This window comes from Oncorhynchus mykiss, chromosome 2, assembly GCF_013265735.2.
Source record: "Oncorhynchus mykiss isolate Arlee chromosome 2, USDA_OmykA_1.1, whole genome shotgun sequence".
Classification (NCBI taxonomy): Eukaryota; Metazoa; Chordata; class Actinopteri; order Salmoniformes; family Salmonidae; genus Oncorhynchus; species Oncorhynchus mykiss.
In genome coordinates this window covers 25,880,348-25,895,118 of record NC_048566.1, presented here as the reverse complement: position 1 = coordinate 25,895,118, position 14,771 = coordinate 25,880,348, and the positions used below count along the sequence as shown (strand labels likewise).

At 43.5% G+C, this 14,771-nt stretch overlaps 1 protein-coding gene across 1 annotated transcript in view; it reads right to left on the bottom strand.

The window, feature by feature from the left end:
• The window catches only part of tsnare1 (T-SNARE Domain Containing 1), a 143,475-nt gene that overhangs the window by 79,759 nt on the left and 48,945 nt on the right, over nt 1-14,771 (bottom strand). Inside the window, exons 5-8 of the mRNA XM_036943565.1 lie at nt 5,871-5,961; nt 5,675-5,749; nt 5,429-5,485; nt 2,167-2,334 (exon numbers count right to left, since the gene is read on the bottom strand). Of these exons, the coding sequence (XP_036799460.1) occupies nt 2,167-2,334; nt 5,429-5,485; nt 5,675-5,749; nt 5,871-5,961 (391 nt within the window). The remainder of the gene's footprint in view (nt 1-2,166; nt 2,335-5,428; nt 5,486-5,674; nt 5,750-5,870; nt 5,962-14,771) is intronic.

The following is a 14,771-nucleotide window of genomic DNA, read 5'->3' as shown; positions in this document are numbered from 1 at the left end:
ACGTAACCGTCCTCCTAGAGAGTCTTACCAATATGGTTATTTTTCTATGGTGTCAAACTCCTCCTGACTGATCCCAGTGTTGGTGTGTAATATGAACAGCAGAGTATCCTTAGTGTAGGTAGCGGACCGTCAGTAGGAGAGAACCACTGTAACCTCCCATGTTCCCCATCGGTCCCTGTTTGAAAACTGCTGCACTCTTTATCTTCCATTCACAGCGAGAACGCCTTGCCACACACACACACACACACACACACACACACACACACACACACACACACACACACACACACACACACACACACACACACACACACGGATGGCAAACTACCCCAGGCAACAGATCAATGCGTTTTTTTCTCAGAGGGGAGTGCTGATAGCGTTTTCCTTAGATAACAGCAGATAGAAACTGATCTTAAGGTCCTCAGGGAGATGGATGGAGAGAGAGAAGAGAGAATGAAAGAGGAGAGAAAGAGGAGAGAGAGAGGAGGGGGGCTTTGGAGAGGTGGGGGTTATAGACAGGGAAAAGCACATTGTCAGATATTATTAGGCTCACCAAGGTACACCATCAGGCCCCTCAGCACCTGCCAGGGAAGTCAGTCTGACATGAAACTGTGTGGGTATGACTAAAGCAGAGGCCAGACAACCCTGTCTGAGCTACCAATCAAATGACTCCATCAATCTCAGTGCCTTTCTGAACAACTAATCATCATGACTACCTCCATCTCAGACCTCTCCCCACAAATTAAGCTGTAAGTGGTGTCCGAGGCTCATTCAGTAGTTTGGTGCTTTTGTACCACTCAATGAGGACAGATTGATGCTGCTACTTTTCCAGTCTTGTTCAGAAAAGGCTCATGCGATGTGGCTAGATGAGGTGATTCTGAACATTGATGTTAAAACTTCTGAAAGGTCTGACTGACTACAGATACACACAACTTCCCCCCAAAATATTGTTATTAGTCTCCAAGTCTTTTCACACATTGCAGTGGATTGTAAACTCCCTTCAAAGCTGGAATGGGTTGTATCATGGTCATTTCTAAATCATGCAGTGTGAGATTCTGGTCTCCTTTCTTGAATGATGTCCATATGTTATCACAACACTTAATCAAGCTGATTAAAGCAATTACAGGGTTCCTTTTTCTTCTCCAAAGTCTTCGCCAAAGAGTACACCAAATACGCAGAGGGACCTAACGTCAGGAGATGCCGATGACGACCACAAATATCCTCTTTGAAATCAGACCCATTTAAGTCACCCACAGTGGAGTGATCCTGTCGTTTAGAGTTCACATCTATCTCGTTTCACATCTGTCTCAGACACCAGCGGAAGAGAGGGAAACAGCTGTTTGGGTGGAGTCAGACCCGGCTGCATCCTAAATGCTACCCTATTCCCTATATAGTGTGCTATTTTTGACCAGAGTCCTATGGGTTTGTTGTTCATTAAATATGGAATAGGGTGCCATTTGGGACGTCACCCTGGAGCTACCTGATGTGATGCTTTGTATTTCAAAATGAGCCGTGAAAGGAAGTCTGGTGAACATTGTGATTCCATCCACACTTAGGTAAGAGAACAAACAAGCCCGTAAAGGCACCTAGGTAATTGAGTAGCGTTTAATATGCAGAAGAGATGGTGAAAACGGCTTCAGTGCTGAGACATAATACTAATAGGTTGCCCAGATGGGAGGTGGAGTCTGGGATTGGCTGAGTGTCTATTTACTAAAGTAGAGTGTTTTTATTGACCTCTCTGAAGACAATAGCGTCGGGGAAATGCACTCTCTGGCCACTTTGTAAACGACAAGCTTTATCAGAATGTTTGTTTGTTTTTTAGTTAGTTAATTCAGAGTGTTTCTCTCTCTCTCCAAGCAATCTGACGGAAACTCTGTGCACTTTGGCTGGAAAGTGTTGGAATTTTCAAAACAACTCAACTAAAGACACGGCTACCAGCTCAAAGCTGATGCTGGATAGATGGATTACTGCCCTTACTACTGGCAAATAGATTACATCAACTCTCACCTTGAACACTGCATACTTTAGATAGCAAACCATTCATTTGAAAGCAACAGTGCCATTGGAAAGTAGAAGGTTTTAGCCCATTTCTCCTCAGGGACGCTGAGACGTTAAGGCAGGGTGTTGTAAACTAAGGTAGAGCACGTGGATGTCTGAGCTCCATACCTCAATCTGCAGCAGGGCCTCTTCTCTCTGGCGAAGGGCCTCCACGTCTTCCTCACTGATCTCTGAGAGGAACGCTTGCTCCTGTCCATCCCCCCCGGAGCTCTCTGCTGCACTGCCAAACAGGGGACCCCCCTCCTCACACAGCTCTGCAAATGGAGTCTGGGGACTCTGTGCTCACACACACACACACACACACACACACACACACACACACACACACACACACACACACACACACACACACACACACACACACACACACAAGCACACACACAAACACACACGCACACAAACACATGCACACACACGTGCACACACACACACACGAGAACATTACAAATAGATTTGTTTTGAGAATACCAATGTATATTGCTTCTGACCTGCACCTCTTTCCCCCTGACTCCATTAAAGGTCTAGGCAGACAGTGTGATTCACAGCACAGGGCTAACCCCTGGCTGACTCATGGTCCTCTGTGCTTGCCATGATCTGAGTCACAGTACCTGAGCAAACCGGAGTGCAACTGGGGGGAAAACATCCTGTACTCCCGGAATACAATTTCACCTCAACACAACTAGACTGTTTCTCACTTTAAATATATCACTCTAGACAGCTGCCACCCCTTCTTCACACTGTTTACCCAAGTTCAATCAAAAATGACTTGGACCCTTTTCTTCTCTGTGCAGGCAGTTTACTGAGCTCGCTCTCCTTTCAGCACGCTCAATGGAAACGTGGGAGTCGGTCACTGAAAGAGGCCCACATTGATCTGATTGCATATTTATGACATTGATAAAACCCTGAGGTGGCTTTTGTTTTTCCTGCCCACAGTGTGACTCATCCAATCATTTTGTCGTTCCTCGCTTACTGTGGGTAGGTTCTTCAGTACGGAGGTGGGAGGGGCTAGAGGAGGGCCTGTGTCTTTGGTCTGCCCACTCAATGTGAACCACACAGCCTATCTGCTCTATCTTCTGTGCTGTTTTTGCTTTTTGTTGTCAGTGAATATGCACCATCTGCTACAGTAGTGTTACTGACATCCGAGGTATGGGTCTCTTGGCCGGGCTATACTAAATTACAGACCAACTGCTTTTCCCCAAAACTGCAGAAATGTAGTGATTTATGAAGAAGTCTTCCTTATTCACATTTATTAAAAAAGGAATAACCTTCGATGTCCATTGAAGTTTCTTTCTTCACTGAAGATAATCACTGTTACGTAACCTGTCCTTATATCTAGAGTCAGAGACGCTTTCCTCTTGAGCCAGCATAATGAAAAGACCTTGATGAAATTGATTCAGCAGAAAATAAGCCTTAATACTTAAGTCTCTGGTGTCCTGGTGCTGTAGGGTTCAGGGGTGTGTAAGGAGAACCTCAATAGTAGTGTCTTCAGTGGGGCTTTTTACCTGAGTTTGTGTATTCTCCAGCTGGTCATTGGAGCTAAGTATGATTTCAAACGAGAACTCTTTCAGGGAAAGTTAGGGAAAGTTAATGTGAAATTTGTTTCAATAACATCAACATCAACATAAACAGATATTTGCATAGATTTTCAGGCAGCGCTCTAACTTGACATGTTCATACTGATATTATTCCAGGACATTACAGTGAAACCATGAGGAAGTTTAAAAGGTTAAATGAAGATCAGGCAATGACAGCCTAGCTACCAGCATGAACAGCTAAATGAGACATTACTGTAAAAAAATATCTGGTTGTTTTTACGGTAACTTACTGGCAGAGAGTTACCTGTAAGTTACTGTAAAAAAGGTACTGTATGTACTTTACAGTAATGTACTGTTAAACATTTCTTCAGAATTTACAGTAATATGCTGTACTTTTTTTTTTACAGTAACTTACAGGTAACTGGATGCCAGCAAGTTACATTGTACAGTGACACAGTGTCACATACAACACAGTAACACTACACAGTGCATCATAAAGGACGTCTGAGTTTCTCATTAGCTTTATTGAGTGCTTTTGATAAGGATCAGTGCAGTTTTCAGTGTTGTTATTGCCGGTGTGATGTATGAATAAATTCAATCATGATTTAATTGTATTGTGAAGAGGTAAAAAAAAAAATCAGCTCAGTCCCTCTTAGAACTCATAGAAATGTGACACCTTCAAAATGATTCACTGTTCATTCATCTCTGACTTACAACAAATGACTTTGGTGTATTGTTGTTTTAGTTGTCTCCTCTCCTGTCCCCAAAGGTGTTCTAAGAAGGCTATATATCTCATATAATAATTTGTATTAGATGTCTCCACGGGAGACAAAATACGACGGGTTTCACAGAAGAGAGAGAGAGAGAGAGAGAGAGAGGTCTCCAGACACAATGCTTTCTGGTGTATCAAAATGATACCTGTTCTCTGACTTCAAGACAGTTTTTATATGGTATAGCCCATGACTATATGTATAAATCATAATATAGACATACTAATTGTCATGATTTTCCACTGTATGTGAGTGAGTCCGTCTATTTCTGTGATGTCTGATGGAATATAGATTGGATTATAATTTTTCCATCTCAGTAGTCTGAAAGTGATGGTTTCCAATGAAAGAGTAAAAAGGGGGCTGGATTGAATCGTCACACGGTATCAGAGTGCATCTCGTCTGTTTTTTTTAGCCTACAGTTATTTTTATCTAGTTCTTCCAGGCTAGACTGTCTGTGGCTCATATTCAATATCAAACTATCTGTTGTCTCCTCTTCTGTTCTCTCTCTCTATCTTTCTCTCTCTTCTGCCTCTCTTCCTCAGTGAAAAAAGCAGGATCATCCCATCACAGATCTCTTATCATACCACCTCCTCCCCTGAAGGGATGGGAAGATCTGATTGTGTGTTGATGTAGTCGGGACCACTATGTCCTGCAGAAGGTACATACACCCCAGCTCAAACCCATGATGTGTCTCTCCATTTTGAACTTTTCAACTGACATAAAAATACAGATAATGTGTTGAACAACAGTGGCAGTACTGAAGGGACTTGGATGTATAGCAAATAAATTGTCTGTGAGTGGAGAGAAGAGAGGGAAAGAAAACAGAAAGAGGGAAGAGACGAGCAGGAGGGAAAACAGAGAAAAGGGAAAAGAAGAGAGGGGGAGAGAACTGAGAGAAGAGCGAAGAGAAGAGAGGAGACACTAGACAAAGCTTCAAAGAACCTCTCATGAGAAGGCAATCAAACAAGGAAAGCCAAGCTTATTATCTTTGTCTCTAATGAGCCATGTCACCTTCACAATGGAACAAAGGCCAGTACAGACTGATACTCTGTGCATCAAACTCACCTGCTTCATTTCTGTCTGTGCCGGGGGTAGCAAGGCCCTCGAACGGTCTGCAATTTTCTGAAGAGACACAAGAAGAGAGAGAGCACAAGAGCATGAGAGAAGCGTTTAGTTCATATTGTACAACATACTGTATATTGCAGCCGTGTTGCAAATCAACTCTTTATGTTTCATGTCGCAAGGTCACCATTCTCTATAGAACAACACCCCACCAAACAGATGAGAAGACATGAGGCAATGCAAGGGAACCTTTTGCAGATCTCCATAGCGTTGAACCGACTCTGAGAGTTCTGTCTTAAGTCTAGTCAGGCGAAGACGATCTTGCTGTGAAAACAAGAAAAGAAGAACGAAGATTAGTGACAATTATCTTAATTTATGTCTCTGCTTCTGTGTATTTAATTAGATACCAAGTCTGGAAAAATAGATGGATTTTTTTTTTTTTTACCCGTGTAGAGCCAGTGATGATGTCAGAGAGTTGTTTGATGAGTTGACTGGTGCTGGTGATGACTTTGTTCGTTTGCTGCTGTGTAGAATGTCTGGAATTGAAGAGAAAGAGAGCCAGAGAGAATGACATAGAGAAAGAAAGAGTGAAAGAGAAAGCGAGTGAGATAAAGAGGGAGAGAGTACCAGAGAGAGAAGACAAAAAGACAAAGAGATACGCACATAGTCTTTAGCTTGTAAGGTGGTATGAGTGAGGTTATTCTCGGGGTTGTGAACTCTGGAGGACGTGGCAGGACATGGCAGCTTTTATCCCCTGGCGCTGGATTCTAGAACGTACAGTGTGCCTTCTGGGCTGGCCAGGGCGATGGGAACTCAGAGTTCCATGGGAACTCTAAGTTCAACCAATTAAGTGAATCTATATTAACGACAGTCTGACAGAGCAGAGGTAGGGACATGTCCTGTACAATGGCCCAGTGAGGGACGCAGGGAGCTGGGTGTTCTTCCTCTGCCAGGGGGAGAAAAAGAGGAGCCACCCAGGCTTTCACCATCAAAAAACACAGCAGCTTACAAACTACAGTGCTACCCAGTGGTGGGAGGATGGAGGCGCACTCATTATGGCTATAGCTTTCAGTCAAGGACAGTATGGATTTTTATGTTGAATGAATGAACCCCCAATTATTGTCTACAAGCACATTTATTATCAAATAGTGGCATACGTGTGGATGGCGATTCAATCAATAAGTATCATTTTAAACAATTCCACTTACAGCCTGCCACTCATGGTTTCTTTGGCCGAACAGTACATTGTGAAGACAACACAATAAGATTCAGTAAGTTTACTGATTTCAGACACTATTGTGATTATGGAAATCATATTCAAATCTCTGATAGAGAATATAGTCACATTTGCATGCACAAAAACATTTTCTTGCACTAATATCAATACTGACTGCCTGTAGCTTTTCACATTTGTTTTCAACGTCTCCTCCCACACACTCATTTACTGAAGCATCTCTGGGTAGTGACATTTGCGTCCCTTTGATATTATAAGTAGAAATAGTGCAACAATATTGAATTTTAAACACCTGTTATATTAAATGAAGTTACCTTTAATATAAACCACATGAAAAATGCAACACATTTCTTCTAGGAAGATTGCAAGAAAAAAAGAAAAAATATCCAAGTTTTCACCATCATTGTAAGTCCCTAGTTACTGTCATTTCTGAAGATTATTATTTATTCCATGCGACTAGTGATTTCTTTAAGTCTGTTCCTCGTTTTAAGGTCAACCCTGTTAGGTGAACTGAACTCTCGTTTTAATATGGTGAAACTATTCCTTTTAAATGTTGATAAAAAAAAAATAATAATAATAATTTAGTTTTTTAATAATAATAATAATAATGTTTTTTATGAAGTTGGAAATGTGCTCTTTATCTCAGTGGAGCAGTAATGTTTCTGGATGAAGTTGGGTTTGTTGTTTTTAGGTTTAGGTGAGGGCTGAGGCTAGTGATACTCAACTGTCGGTGAGTTCTTATGACCTTAGAAATCTGGTTGGATAATACAAATAAGCAGTCTGTCTCAACAGAACCCTGCTTGCCCAGAGGCAGCATTACACATGGGGGACATCAAGACAGCACCTCCTCTCTCTCACACACTATCCTTCAGACAACTAGTCACAGGTCTCCCTGTGTGCTCTCTCTCTCTCTATTCACTCTCCATCCCTCACTCACTGTCTCTCTCTCTCTACGCTCCACCTCTCTCCCACTCTTTCTTTGTCTCTCCATCTCTCTCTCACTGGGGCTGATCAGCCACAAAAGAATGCAGAGCAGAGCACAAAGGAGAAAGTCATCGGAGGTGACTGATTGCAATTCACATTATATTTTTACATACTTTTCTGCTGCTGGGCCACTACTCTTGAGATCTTTGTGGGGGCGCCAGTGACTAACAGATCTCGATAGCTTTGTAATGTGATACGTCAGAAGAGTGTGAGAGGGTCCTCTAGAGTGGGCGATGTGAACCGAGAGAGTTTGGCATAACATACTGCTCGGTACAGTGGCATAAACCTACACAGATGATCCATAGAAACTAACTCTAGAACAGGTGCAAAATGACTCATAGATGATCCACAGGAATTCATTAAAACAGGTCATAATGGATTCTTATGTTTAGTACATGAAGCATTGGAAGATGTTGATGATAATGTTGATAAATGTTGTGTTCTATTCACACATTTGACATGTTTTTGTTGTTGCATGGTTTTAAGTTAAAACCATTGAAGTACAGGTTATCCCAATAAATGTCATACAGTGAATACAGTATGGCCTGAGGACAACAGAATTAGGATATTCACCTCCTGTGTATAAGGTTAACTCATTTCATGCCTGCAGATCCAAAGGCACAGTCCTTCTCCACATAGATCAGTCATCTTGTTCCTGTTGTGATGGTGCATGAACTAGCCGTGAGTTTACCGTAATCCTCTGGATGTCTGAGAAGTCTTTGACTGAACCGTTAAACGATGACACCTCAGCCAGAGGTTTAGCCATCTTATTAATCCCTTTAGTTCCTGTGTGTGTGTGTGAGAGTGTGGGTGTGTGTGTATGTGTGTGTGCGTTTGTATGTGTGCGCATGTTTCCTTTACCTACCTAAGATACAACAGAAGGTCACAGTCAAGCCTTATTAGTGACCGTATGCAGGTGGATTTAGAAGCACTTAGAGCACACTTTTGATCCAGCATGCTGAACCAACTCCAATGTTCAGCTGTATCAGGGTCATATGATTGACCAGATATTTTTCCTGGATATTACAAGTGCCTCATCCAGCCCACAGCTACGGACTCTAATTAACAACAGCAGCTTTTACATGTGTTCTAGTACAACCGGTCTTGCATGAATGGGGGAAGTAAAGCAGTAATCAACTCCTGCACAACATTATGAATGGCTGTTTTCGTGAGTGGTTTGAATGTATCACTGGCAGATACAGTATGACCTTGCTGAGGCAATGCAGAGTGACAGAGACACAGCAGGATTATGTCATACACAAAAAACACAGAGGTCATACTTTCTCTGGCTTTAGGGGCCATACTTGTAGCTCAACTTATTTCTCCCCTCAGAAGCTAGCGTGACTGTACTTTTGCTTGGCCTTAAACCTCAAGATCTCTCACTCTCACTCTTTCTCTCTCTCTCTGAAAGAAAACAGGAAGCCTATTTTCCCACTGTTTTCCACTAGGCTGGCTTGGTTCTTCCCACAGTGTCCAGAGAATTACAGTGACATGGCCCTGGTTCTGAGTTCACTGATACACTGAGGACTGTCTGTCTCTCTATTTTTCCCCCTCATTTCCTCTCTCCAGATTCAGATCAATATTTGAGGACTTCGGTGGGGAGGTAAGGAGTAGGTCTCTCCAGCCGTGTTCATCCCTGGGTCTCTACAGGGAGCACCAGGACAGAATGTACTGTACATCAGACCTGGGTTCAAATCATATTCAGAATCCTACCTTTAGTGTTTGATTTAGCCCAGCATTTCCCAAACTTGGTCCTGGGGACCACAAGGGGGGCATGTTTAGTTTTTTGCCCTAACACTCCACAGCTGATTCAAATAATCAAAGTTTGATTATGAGGTCATTATTTGAATCAGCTGTGTAGTGCTAGTGCAATAAAACTAAATGTGCACCCCTTGGGGTCTCCAGGACCGAGTTTAGGAAACACTGCTCTAGACTGTCTGGCGAACTACATGGGCAGAGTTTGCAATTGTGCAATTATTTCATTGTTTCCAATGCGCCACATAACCTCAGTCAAGCCCTGATAAACTATCTGAAATGAATTAAAATAGTACTTGAACCCAGGTCTGCTGTACTGTGCAGTATGTTGTGTCCAAGATAGGCTAGAGGGGACCAGGGGAGCACCAGGCTCAGAGGCTAAGCCCAGACTGCACAGACAGCACCAGACACTAAATCAATGTTCTTATTGCAGATCTCCACAACACGGTCTAGGAAGATTTTGTGAATTTAGACAGTATTTGTTCAAGGCTTCTCACGCAAGCATAAATGCACGCACGCACCACAACAGTTTTATCTAGTTTCTTCTTCATCCCTCCTTCAAGCATTGTCTATCGCTCTCTCTCTATATATATCACCTCATGTGATTTCATTAAATGAATTGTTCCACAGTGCTGTCTTTAAAAAACGAAATAGAGTATGGTCATATTGACTCAATTAAACCCATGTAGCATGGTAGAAAACAAATTACTTTTGTGGAAAAAATGATGTTTCTAAATATTAGCACAGGGCTAATTTAGCGTATTGTCTGCACAGTAAAGGTTTCGTTCATCAACAAATGGAAGCATATTTGACATGTTTGTTTCATCAATAATATATTTTACAGTACATTAGTTTTGTGGATTTTGTAATAGATGTTGTGACGACCCTCCCACTCTGTCTGCCGTATTCTCTCTTTGCTCATGTTTTCCTTATTAGGATGCCGGTGGGCGGAGTTGGGAGGGTCGTCAGCTACATGGGAAACACCTGGGCCCGGTGTGTCCCAGGATAAACACACCACTTCCCCATTCATGGAAGAGACTCTCTCCATGCAGACACCTTTCTAGATTTTGTTGTGTTTCTTGGTGGCCTTTTGGTTGTTTGCTTTGGCACCTTTCAACACTCTGCATTATCACATTCATGCATGCAAAACACTGACTTACACTACTGATTACTGATTACACACACCATTGTATATTGTACTTAGTTTACTTTATTTAATAAATATATTTTTGGTTACTCCTTATCTCCACGTTGTCTCCCTTTTGTTACGGGCTTTGAGCCGGTTCGTGACAATGTGAATTGTAAGGCAGTATAGTATGGTAGTACGTGCTTCTACACCTGCATTGCTTGCTGTTTGGGGTTTTAGGCTGGGTTTCTGTACAACACTTTGAGATATCAGCTGATGTAAGAAGGGCTGTATAAATACATTTGATTTGAGTTTGATCAGTACTGTGCAGTTATGTGTTGAGGTTGTTTGTAGGAACATCAGTGTGTCTGATATGACACTATTTAATATCCCATCAAAAATGTCATATCATTTTATAGCACCATGAAGAAAACATAGGGGTTATTTGCTAAAAGGTTCCAAGTTAACTCCATGATAAATGTGGATCTGTCTCTGCAAGATGAAAGCCCTGGGTAGATACAGTAATTGACGTAACGTTTCCTACAGTATCCTCCATCTATAGCTCCAGTGTATGTACTTTAATGTACTGTACTGTGTGAGGGCTTTGCTGTGGGGAGCCCGTGGCAGAAGGTATGCCTTATGGCTGGTTGAGGAGAGGCTCTTTGAGGCCCTCTGTGGCAGTTGGCCTTCTGTCTGTATGTCAGAGCAGTCTGTTGCCTCCTCTGTTCTCTTCTCTTTCCTCTCCTCCCCTTCATCTTGCCTCTCCTCCTTCTTCTTCTCCCTCTCTTCTCCCCATCTCCTCTCCCTCTCCGCTCCCTCTCCACTCCTCTAAACAGTGTCCTTGTCCTCTGGTGGGTTACGGACGAGTCGCCACCGAATGCCTAATGCACTAACAAAGACAATGACACTCAGAGAGTGGGAGCGATTAATCCACTTAGACTTTTGCTGTGTGCATTTCCACGATTACAAGGACGGGTCCAATTCTATTAACCGTGAGATTGTGGTTGTAGCCGGGAGTAGAGAGGTAGACCATGGGTGCAGATGGTTGATTAACATTCTTAACCAGAGGCAGGGCATTTGTGTGTACTGTAAAATATGCCAACCATTACAAAAATAGATGAAGACAATCTCCTCTCGTGAAAATTACAGTTACGGTAGTCGTTGGAAGTGGCAGTGAGTAGTAGGAGTAGTAGGAGTGTGCAGCATCCACTCAGCATGAAAATAATCCAAATTGTACTGCACCATTCAACTGTACCATTCAACTGTACCGTTTAAACATTCAACAGTACCAGACGACCTAAATCACTTCTATGCTCGCTTCGAGGCAAGCAACACTGAGGCATGCATGAGAGCATCAGCTGTTTCGGATGACTGTGTGATCCCACTCTCCGGAGCCGACGTGAGTAAGACCTTTAAACGGGTCAACATACACAAGGCTGCGGGGCTAGACGGATTACCAAGACGTGTGCTCCGGGCATGTGCTGACCAAATGGCAGATGTCTTCACTGACATTTTCAACATGTCCCTGATTGAGTCTGTAATACCAACATGTTTCAAGCAGACCACCATAGTCACTGTGCCCAAGAACACAAAGGCAACCTGCCTAAATGACTACAGACCCATATCACTCACGTCCGTAGCCATGAAGTGCTTTGAAAGGTTGGTAATGGCTCACATCAACACCATTATCCCCGAAACCCTAGACCCACTCCAATTTGCATACAGCCCAAACAGATCCACAGATGATGTAATCTCTATTGCACTCCACACTGCCATTTCCCACCTGGACAAAAGGAACACCTATGTGAGATTGCTATTGATTGACTATAGCTCAGCGTTCAACACCATAGTACCCTCAGCTCATCACTAAGCTAAGGATCCTGGGACTAAACACCTCCCTCTGCAACTGGATCCTGGACTTCCTGATGGGCCGCCCCCAGGTGGTGGTGAGGGTAGGTAGCAACACATCTGCCACGCTGATCCTCAACACTGGAGCTCCACAAGGGTGCATGTTCAGTCCCCTCCTGTACTCCCTGTTCACCCATGACTGCATGGCCAGGCAAGACTCCAACACCATCATTAAGTTTGCAGACGACACAACAGTGGTATGCCTGATCACCGACAACAACGAGACAGCATATTGGGAGGAGGTTAGAAACCTGGCCGGGTGGGGCCAGAATAACAACCTATCCCTCAACATAACCAAGACTACAGGAAAAGGAGGACCGAGCACGCCCCAATTCTCATCGACGGGGCTGTAGTGGAGCAGGTTGAGAGCTTCCATTTCCTTGGTGTCCACATCACCAACAAACTATGAATGGTCCAAACACCAAGACAGTTGTGAAGAGGGCACAACAAAGCCTGTTCCTCCTCAGGAAACTAAAAAGATTTAGCATAGGTCCTGAGATCCTCAAAAGGTTCTACAGCTGCAACATTGAGAGCATCCTGACTGGTTGCATCACTGCCTGGTACGGCAATTGCTCGGCCTCTGACCGCAAGGCACTACAGAGGGTGGTGCGTAAAGGCCCAGTACATCACTGGGGCTAAGCTGCCTGCTATCCAGGACCTCTACACCAGGCGGTGTCAGAGGAAGGCCCTAACAATTGTCAAAGACCCCAGCCACCCCAGTCATAGACTGTTCATTCTACTACCGCATGGCAAGCGGTACCGGAGTGCCAAGTCTAGGACAAAAAAGCTCCTCAGCAGTTTTTACCCCCAAGCCTTAAGACTCCTGAACAGGTAATCAGATGGCTACCCAGACTATTTGCATTGTGTTCCCCCCCAACCCCTCTTTTTACGCTGCCGCTACTCTCTGTTTATAATATATGCATAGTCACTTTAACTATACATTCATGTACATACTACCTCAATTGGGCCGACCAACCAGTGCTCCCGCACATTGGCTAACCGGGCTATCTGTATTGTGTCCTGCCACCCACCACCCGCCAACCCGTCTTTTACGCTACTGTTACTCTCTGTTCATCATATATGCATAGTCAATTTAACCATGTCTACCTGTACATACTACCTCAATCAGCCTGACTAACCGGTGTCTGTATGTAGCCTCGCTACTTTTATAGCCTCGCTACTGTATATAGCCTGTCATTTTACTGTTGTTTTATTTCTTTACTTACATATTGTTCACCTAACACCTTTTTTTGCACTATTGGTTAGAGCTTGTAAGTAAGAATATCACTGTAAGGTCTACACCTGTTGTATTCGGCGCATGTAACAAATAAACTTTGATTTGATCATTCCACTGTACCATTCAAACATTAAATTGTACTATTCAACCATTTAACTGTACCATTCAACTGTACTATTCAACCATACCATTCAACCATTAAACTGCACCATTCAACCATTCAACTGTACCATTCAACCATTCAACTGTACCATTCAACCATTCAACTGTACCATTCAACCATTCAACTGCACAATTCAACCATTCAACCATTCAACTGCACAATTCAACCATTCAACTGTAGCATTCAACCATTCAACTGTCACGGCTTTCTTCCTGGTAAGGTGAGGCGGACCAAAACGCAGCGTGGTTATGGTTCATGTTATAGTTCTTTAATAAGAAAACTCAAACATGAACAAACTACAAAACAATAAACGTGAAAACCGTAACAGTCCTAACTGGTTTATAAAACACAAAGACAGGAAACAATCACCCACAAAATACCCAAAGAATATGGCTGCCTAAATATGGTTCCCAATCAGAGACAACAATAAACACCTGCCTCTGATTGAGAACCAATCTAAGCAACCATAGACTTACCTAGACACCTAAACTGAAAACAACCCCATAAATCCACAAAAACCTCTAGACAAGACAAAACACATAAATCACCCATATCACAGCCTGGCCTAACCAAAATAATAAAGAAAACAAAGATAACTAAGGCCAGGGCGTGACAGTACCCCCCCAAAGGTGTGGACTCCCGGCCGCACACCAAAACCCATAGAGGAGGGTTTGGGTGGGCGTCTGTCCACGGTAGCGGCTCTGGCGCGGGATGTGGACCCCACTCCACCATAGTCTTAGTCCGCTTTTTTAGCGTCCTTTGAGTAGCGACCCTCGCCGCCGACCTTGGTCTAGTAACCCTAACAAAGGACCCACCTGGACTGAGGGGTGCCTCATTACTGAGGAAGCTCAGGACCGAGGGGTAGCTCAGGCAGGTTGACAGCTCTGGCAGATCCTGGCTGAATGGCGGCTCTGGTGGATCCTGGCTGACTGGCGGCTC